This window comes from Varanus komodoensis, unplaced genomic scaffold (genome assembly GCF_004798865.1).
Source record: "Varanus komodoensis strain SLA01 unplaced genomic scaffold, ASM479886v1 scaffold2, whole genome shotgun sequence".
Classification (NCBI taxonomy): domain Eukaryota; kingdom Metazoa; phylum Chordata; class Lepidosauria; order Squamata; family Varanidae; genus Varanus; species Varanus komodoensis.
Genome location: NW_025335568.1, coordinates 1438289 through 1451234, shown reverse-complemented (window position 1 = coordinate 1451234; position 12946 = coordinate 1438289). Strand labels below are relative to the sequence as shown.

Sequence of the window (12946 nt, the reverse complement as noted above, 5' to 3'; positions counted from 1 at the left end):
CCCCTTTTAAAAGCGTGGCCCTCCCAAGAGAAACTGCAGGCCGGCTGATCCAAGGGAGCACGGAGCAGGAGGGGAGGTGCCCGTGAGCAAAGGCCGCTCGTCTGGGGAACCCAAGGCCACGCAGACCCCCGGGGCCTGGGCCTTGCTTTCAGCGAGCAGCCTGGGCGGTGGGCAGGCAGCCCCCCCCCCCAGTCTGGGGCTCCAGCCCTTGCTGGAGGGCTGCCCAGATCCCTGCAAAAGCGCACCCCGGTGTGGCCATGCGAGGGCTGGTCCCGCAAGGGCAACCGGAGCCGGGCCGCCTGTGGGTGCTCAGCGCTCTGGAGCCGCTCCGGGCAGCTGCCCCCTGCCCAGGCCCCCAGATGCTCCGGGCTCCTCCACTGGGCCGGCAGCGTGACCCACACGCCTCCCCCTCCCTCTGCCGCAGAAGTACCTGCGCCGGCGGAAGTACTGCCTCTTCGCTGCCTTCTACTCGGCCACCATGTTGCAGGACGTGCAGGACGCGGTCCAGTTCGAGGTCAGCATCGGCAACTACGGGAACAAGTTCGACAACACCTGCCTGCCGCTGGCCTCCACCACGCAGTACAGCCGGGCGGTCTTCGACGGTGAGCCGCGGCCCGCGGGCAGGGCAGGGCAGGGCCCGGCCCCTCGCCGCCCCGAGAGGACTGCCGCTCGGGACGCATCCCTGGCAGGCGTGCCCATCTCGCTTGAGGAAGGGCTCCCGAGGGACAGGGGGCCCGTCCCCGGGCTCTTCCTGGCCCGGTGTATTTTGAAGGGCTGCAGAGTCGCCCGGGGGTGGCTGGCTCTGCCCATGCTGGTCTCTCTTGTGTCTCTCATTTTTCCAGGCTTAAATTTGGTTTGCCTCTAACTCTGAATATTTCTTCAGTCTAACACTCAGTCCATCCCCAGTGTTGAGTTTTTTTTAAAGTTTGCATACAAATTCATAAGCTTTAAGCAAACCTTACCCCAAATACATTTTCATATACATCTTAGAGTAATATGCATGTGTTTGCCATCTGCTTTTCTAACGTAATGCATTTTGAATGCTGCTTCCCCCAAATAACATAAGCGTTTTTCTATAGATTTTTTAATGGGAAGAATCTGATTTTCAGGGCTTCCTGCATGATTGATTGTGCCTGCATGGTCTCTCACTCGCAGAATTTGCAGGGCCTTTTCACCGCAGCCCCCTCCTCCAGAGCCTTTGCCGTGTTTTCCAGCCGTTTTGGTGTGTGTTAAGAGCGCAGAGAGCCCGGCGCACAGCTCCGAAACGGAACGAAAGCCTCAGTTGCGACGGCACGTCTGCGGTGCGGGGCTGCCTTGCTCTCCCCGTCCTCCTCGCACGTTCTCTCCCGCTGGGAGCCGCTTGCCTCCTTGCACAACGTCCGGCGCAGTGGGCCTTCCACGGAGTGGTGCGATAGGCTGGGGGGAGGGGGGGCTGAGTGAGCCCCCTGAGGAAGCAGGCGGGGCTCGCCTTCTCTGGAGCTGCCGCTCCTGACGGTACGTCGAGGGGCCGAGCCGGGTCTCCGGAGTGCCGGACGGGGCCGGCCTGGAGGCCGGGCCAACGCCGGCCTTCTCTGCCTTCCCCACAGGCTGCCATTACTACTACCTGCCCTGGGGCAACGTGAAGCCGGTGGTCGTGCTCTCCTCCTACTGGGAAGACGTCAGCCACCGAACGGACGTGCAGAACTTGCTCTGCCACGCTGCAGACCGGCTGGTGAGGGAGGCGGCGGGGAAGGCCGCCCGGGGGCCCCGCACAGGCCCCGAGCCCCGAAAAAGCTCCGGGAACAGGCGCCCAGCTCCGGCGGCCCTTGGGGAGCCGGCTGGTGCGTTCCATGTGTGCGGCGGCCCCGGCTGCGGGCCCAAGGGCACCCGGCTGGGCCAGCGACCGGTGCGGGGAAGGACCTTCCGGGGCCAGCTGCCGGGGCAGGCTGCTCGAGGGCCACGCTCCCTTTCGTAGGAGCCCTCGGGGGCCGCGCTCCAGTGGGGCAAACGGGGTGAGGCCGGAGACCGCAAATGCTAGCAAGCCCTTCTTGCCCCGGGTAGAGGCGTTGCCACCCGGCCTGACGGGGGAAGGCATGCAGAAAGGAGGGCCCACCACCGAGCCGGGGAGTGCGCCCAGCCGCAGACCCCCAGCAGCCGGGCTGGGATGCTGGCCGGGCTCAGTCCCGCACCGGGGAGCGTGGCCACGCTCGGCCTTTGCCGAGTGGGCGGAGCCTGCAGCCCGGGGGGGCAGCCCTGGGGGTGGGGCTGGCTGGAGCTGGGGGGGGTGAGCCTCGGTGGGTCAAGGGAAGGGGCCAGCGGGGCATCAGGCCGGAGCTGCGGCCAGAATGAGAGCGGCGCTTCCCACACCGAGGGGACCGGCAGCCTCCCGGCCGCATCCTTGGCAGTGGGAGCCCCCCAAGGATGCCATAGGTTGACCAGGCGGCATGTACATATTCCGAAATGAAGTAGATGCATAAAAATCCTGGCCCCTCGGCAGGGGACTCTGCTCCCTCCCCCGGGACTTCCGTTTCTCGAGAGGGAGGCTAGGACCCCGGTGCCTCAGGTCGTGTGCTCAGGTCCGAGGGCGGCAGGCCACGGAGCCGAGCGCTGGAGGCTTCGCTCGGCACCTGGAGCTGCGGGGGGCTCCCCTGCCTGCCCTTTTCCGCATGGCCACGGGCACAAGTAAGGCCCCGGCGGGCGGGGGCTCCGCAGAGCTTTCCCGTGGCGGTCTTCCTGCCTGCACGCGGGTGGCCTTGTCCCTTCCCCGACGGGCGCATTCAGACACGCGCCTTCGCCCCTCGTGCTGTAAGTTGCCGCAGCCACGGGGCGCCCTGGGCGTTGCGCCCTCCCTGCCTTGACGCCCGCAGGGCGCAGCCGCGCACAGGACCTCTGCTGGGCGGGGGGCCCCAGAGAAGCCCTGGCGGCCGCAGGGAGGCCCCGCAGGGCTGTCGTTGGCCACCGGGCCCGGGGGGGGGGCGGGCTGCCCCGTGGGCGACCCCTCGCCCGCGCCCCTGCGGCGTGGCCGTCGGCGCGTCTGTGGCGGCCTGTGGATTTTGCGCGCTCTGCCCGGTGCAGGAAGCGAACCTGGAGCTGTTCCTCCTCGCCCTGAAGGCCAAGTGCCCCGCCGGCGACCTGGACGCCCTCGTGGCCCGGCTGATCGATGAGATCATCGCGGACTGCAGGTAGGGGCGGCCGCCGCGGCCGCCGGGCTCTGGCGTGCCGCGGGTTTATGACAGGCGCGCTTGTTTGGCTTGGATGGGGCCCCGCAGCCGAAGAATGCCGCCCATTGCTGGGGCCGCCGCACAGGCCAAGGCACGGAGTTGAAAAGGTGATATTTAAGCAGGTCGTAAATTTCCCCTCGCCGGCCCAGCCGGCCTGAATGGGCCCCATTGTCGCTCGGGGTGAGCCGCTTGGACGGCTCCGGCTCCGTCTCGGAGGGGATCCCCCGGCGTGGTGGGTGAAGCCGCCGCCAGCGCTCCGTCGCGGGCCCTGCTGGTCACACGCGCCCGTCCCTCACCTTGCCTTCGGCGGGCCAGGCTGGGGGGGGCAGCCCGCGGCGGCTCCCCCAGCTGCACCGCGAGGGCTGTCGCCGTGGCGCCTCTTTACAGCCCCCGTGCCTTCCCACGGCCATCCCAAGCCCCGCGGCTCTGGCACGTCCTCGTGTGCCGGGGGGTGCTTGGGGGTGCCACGTTTCCCAGCGTCTCATGGCTGCGCTGAGCCTCGCTCGGCACGTCTGTCCAGGCGACTGCATCCGCCTTGCTTCTCGAGTGCAGAGCGGGCAGAGTGTCCCCGGGCGGACCAGGGCCGTAGCGTGAGGGATGGGGGCGCCTGGAAGGCCCCGACTGGCTCCCTGCTCCTGCTCGGGAGTAAAATGGGAAGGAAGGCATGGCTGCTAGGCCCGCCATTCGGGTGCTGTCTCTCCTGGACCTTGTTCCAAAAGGTCCAATCCATAAATCCAACGTTTATGGACTGGACGGGGCCGCCCAGCCATCTCAGCTGATAAATCCCAAGGATTTTCACTGGTTGGTTAAGCAGCGAAAGTAAAGAGGCAGTTTTGAAGGTGCCTCATTTCGTACGCTGCCCATATACTCCTTCTTAGAAGGGGTGGGGGAGTCCCTGACCGGCTTCTGCACCCTCCAGGCATGTGGAATTATAGCTCCCTCTGTCAAACACACGGTGCCATGGATATCCACCATGCTTTACAAAGTAATGTGAAGAGAGTTCCCTGCCCCAAGGAGCATACAGTTTCTGTGCAGTCAAAGGGGCAGACAATTCTTTAAATTTAACCGATTCAGAATATTACTGGGCAATGCAGGAAGGGAAGGGAGGAGAAGGGCGAATGTGACGAGGGCCCGAGTGGGCAAGGGCGGCAAGCAGTCGGCAGCATCCTGTCACTTGGCTGACGGTCCATCCCCCTGGCGGGCCAAACCCTCGGTTCCCACAAGGGGCCCCGGCTGTGAGGCCCCCTTCGTGGTGCGTCTCTGCACAGCCTCCGGACGAAGACCCAGCACGGCTTGGTCCTGGCAGAGTTCAGTGCTGGGGTATGAGAGAAATAATGAAGGGAAGAGTGCTTCTGGGCATGTGCAGTGACACCCCATTCAAAACAGAGGGAAAGCACCAACGGCTGGAATGGGGAAGGGGAGCGGACCTCGGAAGGATCCAGAGGACGGTTCCTTGCCCAGCGCGCTCAGACTCCAGCCTGGCTCTGGCCCCGCTCACTCATGAAAGAGGAGCCCCCCGTGTCTCCCACAGTGTCTCAGAATAGCCCCCAAGTTGAAGCGGGTGCTGTGCCCGGAGGGACCCCGGTGCTTGCTTTTCCGTGAGGGAACCAAAGCCGAGATGCTCCCGAGGGAGTGGAATGAAAGGTTTTCCGTGCATCCCGGAAGGCAGTGGCCGAGCCTCCTTGCCCGCCCTCCTTTCAGCCGAGATGAACTGGATCGCTTCCCCGATGGGCTCTGTTTCAGCTCACGGGAAGGGACCCTCAGATTCACTTCACACCCTCAGATTCACAAGCGCTGGGGTCTGGGACGCGGGGAGCACTTCAGCCAAGCTGCCCTGGGCCGGGGTGGGAGTCCGGGAAGGCCCGAGGTCGGACGGTGGGGCCCGAAGGCCTTTTGCCCTCCGTTCGCTCCCTGGGGAGGGGGCCGCGGGAACGTCCGTCGGCGGAGCAGGCGCCTCGACCCTCCTTCCAGCAGGTCGCCTGCACAGCGCGTGGGTCCGAATTGCCCCGTGCGGGACCAGCCCACCTGCCAGCGCTTGGCATATTCCCGGGAATGTTCCCAGTGCCGCTACCATTTTCAGTCCCGTTTCTGTCCCGCCCAACAGGCAGAGCAGTCTGGGTGCTTTGCAAACAAAACAAAACAGCCCGTATGCCATATATAGCTTAGTATAAATCTACTTAGATACAAAAACTAAGCATTCAACTCGATTTTAAGAATCAACATGGAATAATAAACTGGATCAGGTGTGGTCAGGTGCAGGGGCGTAGAGGGATTCTTAAGGTGGCACAAGGTGACATGGGCACAAGGTGGGCCTCGCCGGGGGGGAGCGCGTTTCATGGTTGGGACCACCACCAAGTCGGTCCTGTCACTGTCCCCCTCCGAACCTCCAGAGGAGGGCCCTGAAGGAGCCCGCCCCCAGCACGGGCGGTGTCTGGTCGGTTTGCACCAGGCAAGGCGTAACTCGGAAGCAGCACCTTCAGTCGGCCCCAGAAACTTGCAGGCAGTCCGGATTAGCCTCCAGGTCCTCCTGTCCGTCTGGCCGGCACGTTTTTCACAAGCTGCAGCTCCTGAGCCATCCTCAAGGGCAGGCCCACGGAGAACACCCTGCAGTAGTCTAGTCTGGAGGTCCTGGGAGCACAAACGGCGGACCAGGTTATCCCTGCCCGGGGGGGGGGGGGTGCAGTGGGGCTCCCAGGCAACCCTGGCAGAGGGCACTCGGGGCCTCTCCCGGCTGTGCTCCTCTGGGGGCGTGCAGCCCGCCCGGAGAAGGCGCACGGCCTCCAGCGTCACGCTGTTGCGAGGGAATGCCTTCCCGGCTGCTGCGAGGGCTGCAGCAAGCACGGAGGTGGAGGGTGCCAGCTCCCCTGCGGAAAAGCGGGGGGGGGGGCTGGCTCAGCTCCCCATCGCCTGCTGGCCCATCCCTGCATGGGGGGAGATGTTGCGGCCGCCCCCGTTGTGCTGCCGGAACAGGAGGCCCTGTGCTTGGCCCCGGCCAGGACAGGCCCTACGGAGTGAGGGCCGGCTGCACGGGGCGGGTGGTGCTGGGGGGGCGGGGGGCTCAGGCCTCCCTTTGGCGGCCTCGGGGGCCATCGCCCCCCCCCGATGACCCCGAGGGCGCGCTGATGCTCTGGCTTCATTGCTCTCCGCAGCCAGCCGCTGGTCGACGTCACCCAGAAGCCGGCCAGCACGCACCTGGACCAGTATCTCTACCGCTTCCGCACCACCAACCTCGGCCAGATCGTCCAGGCGGCCGAGCGGCTGAAGCACGAGGACGCCGACCCGCAGATGGTGCTGGACCAGGCCGAGGACTGGCTCGCGAGGCTGCGGTCCATGGCGGAGGAGGTGCGGGGTCTCCTTGCTTGCAGGCTGGGGGCATTCCAGGCGCGCTGTGCGCTTCCTGAACCATCCATGTGGGGTACCTCTTGGCCGGGGCGGGCCAAAAACGGGGGCCAGGAGACCAGCAGGGGCCCCGTGGGAGGGCAGAATCCGGGGAGAATCCTCACGCAGAGCTGGCAAAAGCACCCAGGCCGAGGGCCAGGCGCTCGGGGCAGCGTCTCGCTGCTGCACGAACGTGGCCATTGGGCCAGCCAGCGGGAGCCGCAGCCCGGTTCTGTTTCCACTCCCAGCCACGTTGCGCAGGTGGAATCGGGCCCCCTTGGCTTTTTTTGGGCGACGGCGACAGAAGTTAAGGCTTGCGCACACCTGGCGTGGGGCGCCTGGGTCTCCTCTGCTGGGCGGGCAGCCTGCCTGCCTGCCTGTTCCCTGTGTGCCGGGAAGAAGTTGTTTTGGCCTGGGAGGTTGGATCTGGAAATATATTTATCTAAAACAATGGTACGCCGCCTATGGGGCCATCGTGTCTCTAGGCGGTCACAATCAGAAATTGAAAGCCGTAGTAAAAACTGACTGGAACGAAAAGCATCCATTGTTCCAAAACATGCAATATCTGTCAGAATAAATGCAAGCGCAAAGCAAACAAATTGCAAGCCAAGTCGTTGTGCTGCAGTTGCTGCCCCGGCCGCCCTCCGCCCGGCTGCGAGGGTGGCGGGTGCTTGGCAGGAGCGCCACCCCGTACGGCGCCCTCCCCCTCGACCATCCTGCCCGCCACAAAGCTGCTTGCCAGGATACGATCCCTCCGTCCAGCCAGCCAGCAATCGCTTCTGCTTTCGCGTTTCTATCGCACTTTCCTCCGAGCAGCTCAGAGTGGCCCAGCGGCCCCTTTCCCCCTTCCGCTCAAGTTCCATCCCTGCCCCCCTGGTGGGGGGGTCAGGCTGGAGGCAGCGGCCGGAGCAGGGCTGGCCGGGCAGGGCCTGGACCCAGGCCTCTCTGGACCGCACCTGCGCTGGACCCGTGCTGCCTGGGGCCGGCTCCCGGGTGGACGCTGCAGAGGGCCCCGTGCGCATCGATCACGCGGGATGGGGCCGCCCCCCCAGCCCGCGTCCCGGGGCCTCCTGCCTTGCGAGGGCTCCGCGCGGAGGGGATTCCTCGGCCAGCACGCAGCCCGGACGGGGCTCCGGCTGGACCAGAAGCCGCTGGGGGTGCCCACGGCTGCTTTGGAAGCCCCTCTGGGACATTCGGTCCTCCGGTGGGAAGGGGGCCGGCGGGGGGGCACCCTCACCTTCCCGGCACGGAGGGGGCCGGCCGCCTCCCCCATGCCTCCTGCCGGGCTGTGAGCAAGCAGTGCCCCAGGGGGGGCGGGGAGAAGGGGGCTGCCAGGGGGCTGTCACTGGGCCCCGGGAGCGCGGGGCTCCCCCTCCTCTGGGGCCGCGGCAGGCAGTGGGCCGAGGGAGCAGAGTGGGCTTCGTTGTGGCCTTGCTTGGATTGTGAGGTGCTCAGTGCCGCCTCCCCCACGGGGTGCCCTCCAGGTGTGTTGGACTGCAGCACCCATCAGCCCCAGTTCACACAGCCACGGGTCAAGAATGCTGGGAGGTGCAGTCCAAAGCACCTCTTCCAGATGGCTGGCTTGCTCTCACGAAGGAGACAAGCATGGCGATTGTGTACAGTGTGTGTGTGTGTGTGTGGGTCACATCGGGGGGCCTTTGCAGGGCCTCCCTTCGTGCCTGTGCTAGTCCCTGCGCTGCCTCACGACCCGCCCCCGCCCCCAGTACATCGGGGCACATGGGCCACATGGCTGCTGATCGCTGGGCCGCCAGACCCTTCTTGCCCTGGCTGGCTTGGATGGGCCAGGGAGGGGGGCTCTGGCGCTGAAGGACCCGTTGCTCTGGGTCTCTGCAGCTGCTGCTGCTGCAAGCCCCCCGGCCTGCTCGGGTGGAGGCTGGAGGAAGGCGGAATGGCTTGGCCGCCTGCACGTGGCCGGGCGCAGGCACAGGGGTCTTGAGCTGCATGTGCATGCGCTTCGCAGCGCCCCCCCCCCCCACGGCAAAGATGGGAGGGGGGCAGTTGGCTTCTGAGGAGCAAATGCAGCTTTAGCAATCCACCCAAGCAGGCTTCGCAGAAAACAGTCCCTGTGGGGTGGGGTGTGGGGGGAATCCCTGAAGGAAAAAGCTGCCCCCAGCACTTGCTTCCTCTTGGACAGCACGAGGCTGCAAGAACTTAGCGTGTTAGAGACAAGCTTTCAGGACACACAGATCTCTTCTTCATGCGAGCTGCTGGATGCAACAGAGGGGGAGTGCGGGAATGTTGTTGTATTTATTGAAACTGTAAGCCCTCGGGAGACGCATAGCGATTTGGCGGGTTCGAACTACCCCAGATAAATGAATCAACAAGCAAATTCCTGAGCAGGCCGGGGCCCTCCATCGCAAGCGGCCGCTTCTTGCTGGCTGGCTGGCTCAGGTTGGCCGCCCGCCGCCCGCCCTCACTCGCCCACCTGCCTTGCAGCCGCAGAACAGCCTGCCGGACGTCGTGATCTGGATGCTGCAAGGGGACCGCCGTGTGGCCTACTGCCGGCTGCCCGCGCACGAGGTCCTCTTCTCCCGGAACGGGGCCAGCTGCTGCGGAAAGCACTGCGGGAAACTCCAGACCATCCTCTTGAAAGTAGGTGGCCACGGACGCGGCCTCTTGCTCTCTTTCTGTGTGCGAAAGCTCGAGCACCGGGTGGGTCTCGATTCTGGAAGGGAAAAGGAGCGGCTGCTGGAAGGGTTTGCAGAGGCTTTCACCCCAAGCCCCGCGTTTCCCCTCCCGCTTCCGCCATCACGGGCAGTGCTGGCAGGATGTAACGATATGTCAGGTTTGAAAAACAGCTCAATTCATGTCCTTGTTTTTGCGGTGGGGGTAGGAAAAACGTCAGGCACTCCCTGCAGTCGTCCCCAAACGGTTCTACTTCCAGAAGAACAGGAGCAAGAGCAAAGGGGAAGTGGTGGGGCTGGAGGGCTAGGAGGGGGCCTCGGTGGCGGCACCTGAAGGGGGGTCGCTTCTGTGATCTGCTCAGGATTTATTAATTAAAAGTTGTCCTAAGCTGTGGAGTGGAATACCGTCAGCATAACTCTCCGGGTTCTGGAGCTACCGAATGCGCCAGCAAGGAGATGCAGCCGTCGTTGCCGAAGGAAAAGGCAGCCGGAGCAGCACCCGGGTGCTGGAATGCCCAGAGGAACCAGAAATTAACTATCGGGGCCACCCCAGAGTTTCCGGGAAGACTTGGACTGCCCCGTGGGCCACAGAGAGAGGCTAGGGGGCTGGCAGTCCTTTCCCGGCCCCGTGTTTTGGCCAAAGCAAGATGCTGTTGGAATGGGGAGGGGGCACCGTCCCCCAGTAAAGCAGGTCTCCGCGAGGCCCACCTGCAGGACGCGGGTCTCCCCAGCTGCCGTTCAGAGGCTCTGGCACTGCTGGACGGGGAGCTCGGAGTCGAGCTGGGAGGCTGGCTCCTCGTAGCTGGGCGGAAGAGGGGTCCTCGGGAGGCCAGACTGGACTCGGGGGGCGAGGCCATGTGCAGAGCGGAGGGGGGTGCCGAAGGTGCCGCTACGCCTGGGCCACGGAGCCAGCCAAACCCACGGAGCGCTCAGCTTTGATTGCTCTGCGGGGGCAACTTTCAGTGGGATTACAGCTGGGGAGGGAAGCGGTCTTTTCTGGCTTGCAGAAATCCCATTCCCCACCCCTTGGGTCTGGATCAGCGTGTGAATTATCCATCCGATTTAGGGTGGCTCGGGTGAGAAATGCATTGGCTGGCTTTGCATTTTGTAAAATCACGATACTTCTGAGTGATGATTTCTGAGCGAGCACCTATTCTGGTGAACACGTGCACGGTCCGTGTGCCTGCTGCCCCCACGCCCCCGGCCAGGCACGGCCGCTCTTAGTCCCTCTGCAAGGGAGCCCTGCCACGCAACCCCCCCCCCCCCGAGCCCCATAGTGGTGTCTGCGAAGCCCAGCCCCGTCCTTCCTCCTCCTCCTCCTCCTCCTGGGCCCTGCTTCTTTCCTTCCTTCCTCTCTCCTCTCTCCTGGGTTTAGTTCCCTTTAGGATTCCCAGGCGGTGCCCCTGTGGGCCAGCCCACGTGTGGAGAGGAGGGGTCCCTTCGGGGCGCCCCGGGCAGAACTGCCTTCTGCCTGATCCAGCAGAAGTCCCAGAGCTGGTGCAGCATCTCCCTCTCCCCCTGCCCCCCCCCCCCCGAGTCGGGGCCGGCTCCTTCCTCACGGGCTGGGCCACAACATGCGATGAGGCCGGCAAAGGGCTCCGACCTCAGGGCTGCCTACGGCTTCCTCCGTGACGGAGCCTGCGGGGCGGCCGCTCTGGGGTTTGACAGCCCGGGGGGTCCCAATTTCTTTCCAGCGCCCTCAGGAGGAGGAGATGGGGCCCAGGGTCCCTGCGCAGATCCGGGTTCGGCTGTGGCTGGGCCTGGGCGTGGACGAGAAGGCGTTCAACGAGTCGGCAGAGGGGAGGCTGTCGGTCTTTGCTGAAACGGTGAGCCGAAAGCATCTTGTGGTCCGGTTTGGGGGCAGGTGGTGGTGGGGGGCCTGCTGTTCTGATGTTGTATTGGATGTGGGGCAAGGAGAGGCCAAGGACAGACGCAAACCAAGCGGCAAAACACTTGCTGACTTGAAACGCAGTTTGAATTGCCTTGACTGAAAATCATGTGTTCGTATTTGTATAATTGGTGTTGACGGAGGTCTGTCCTGTTAGCTGGTTAACTTGTCGCAGAAAAACGCGGTTGCAGTCCGCAAGGCCACAGGGGTTGTGGGTTTGTGGGTTTGTCCGGGCCAGAGAAGGGGCCGTGCCCCGACCTTGTCCGTCAAACAAGTCGCTCCAGCACCCGCTTAGCGACTCGGGGGCAGACGCCCAGCCACGGGTGCGCCGGAGGGACCCTGGCGCGGTGACGTTGCTGATCCGTCGCCCTCGGCCTTTGCCGGCCCTTTGCAACGCGCTCCCGGGGGCACGCTGGTGGCCATCCCCCTCGGCCCCACGCTGGTGTGGCCGCGGAACCTGTCCAGACGCAGCCGCCGGGCCTGCGCACCCCTCCGCCTCCGCTGCTCCGGGCGGGGGGAAGCGTGCCCACGTCCGTGGGCCCTTCCGCCCCTTCTGCGCTGAGTCCTCTCCTCTCCTTCTCTCCTCGGTGCCTCAGTATGAAAACCAGACCAAGCTGGCGCTGGTCGGGAACTGGGGCACGACCGGCCTGACCTACCCCAAGTTCTCGGACGTCACCGGCAAGATCAGGCTGCCCAAGGACAGCTTCCGGCCCTCCGCGGGCTGGTCGTGGGCTGGCGAATGGTTCGTCAGCCCCGAGAAGACGTGAGTAGACGCTGGGCCGCCTCTGGGGGCTGGCCGCCCTTTCCTCTCAGAAGTGGGGCAAGCCCGGAGGCCCCGTCACACGGGCCCGGGCGAGCCAGGCCCAGGTCCAGGGTGGCCCGTGGCTCGAGGGCTGGGCCGGGAGGCCGGATCCTTCTGAGGGCTTCCGTACACCGTGCAGGCTTTTAAAAACCGCCACAGCCTGGCCTGGCCCTGTGCCTGTGCTCAGAAAGGGCGCAAGGACAGGGCACCACTGACCCCACTGACCGCGGCATGGAAGGCGCCTGGTGGGTCGCGTGGCCCCTGAGCCCCTCCTGGGAGCCGTGGTGCCTTTCTCCTGCCGAGAAGGGCCCCATGTGCACCAGCGGCCCCCTGAAGGGACGAGGCGCCTGGCCAGGGAAGAGCTTGGCTGGCAGGGGGCTTTGCGCCAAGAGCCCCCCCGGGAGCCCCTGCAGCCCCTCTGCTCTCCCTCCGTGCAGGCTGCTCTACGACGTGGACGCCGGGCACATGAGCTTCGTGGAGGAGGTCTTTGAGAACCAGGTCCGGCTCCCCGGCGGCCAGTGGATCCACATGCCCGAGGCCTACACAGACGTGGTGAGGAGCCCCCTCCGCTGCCGGCCTCGGGGGGCCTGCCCCGAGCAAGGAGCAGCCCCCGCCTCGCCCCTTCTCCCTCCGGTGGCGAGGAGGCGGCGTGGGAGGCGCCCTCACCAGAGTCTCCCCTTCCCTGCAGAACGGGGAGAAGATCCTGCCCAAGGACGAAATCGAGTGTCCCCTCGGGTGGAAATGGGAGGACGTGGAGTGGGACACGGACCTCAACAGAGTCGTGGACGAGAAAGGTATCTTGCAGGGGGGGAGGCTTTCTCCACATGCCCCGGAAACCCCTTCCCACTCCGTTCTGCATGGCAGGCTTCTCTCTGTGGAAGGCATCAGCCTGTGCAGAAGCGTTCAGGCTCCGGCAGCTCGTGGTCCTCTTGGGTGGGTCCCGTTTCTCTCGGAGGGGAAGGCTTGGCGGCACTTCACCGGCCCACCTTCTGCCTCGTGGGTTTGAGCGAGAGGCCGCACGTGCTTCCCGTTT

At 65.2% G+C, this 12946-nt stretch overlaps 1 protein-coding gene across 6 annotated transcripts in view; it reads left to right on the top strand.

Annotated features, from left to right (window-relative positions):
- DYSF (dysferlin) overlaps nt 1-12946 on the top strand; it is a 111619-nt gene that overhangs the window by 33900 nt on the left and 64773 nt on the right. For all 6 annotated transcript variants that reach the window (XM_044428698.1, XM_044428696.1, XM_044428695.1 and 3 more), the window contains 9 exons: nt 425-602; nt 1587-1711; nt 3055-3161; nt 6350-6542; nt 9036-9191; nt 10918-11049; nt 11708-11874; nt 12351-12465; nt 12602-12707. In XM_044428698.1, coding sequence (XP_044284633.1) covers nt 425-602; nt 1587-1711; nt 3055-3161; nt 6350-6542; nt 9036-9191; nt 10918-11049; nt 11708-11874; nt 12351-12465; nt 12602-12707 — 1279 coding nt within the window. The remainder of the gene's footprint in view (nt 1-424; nt 603-1586; nt 1712-3054; nt 3162-6349; nt 6543-9035; nt 9192-10917; nt 11050-11707; nt 11875-12350; nt 12466-12601; nt 12708-12946) is intronic.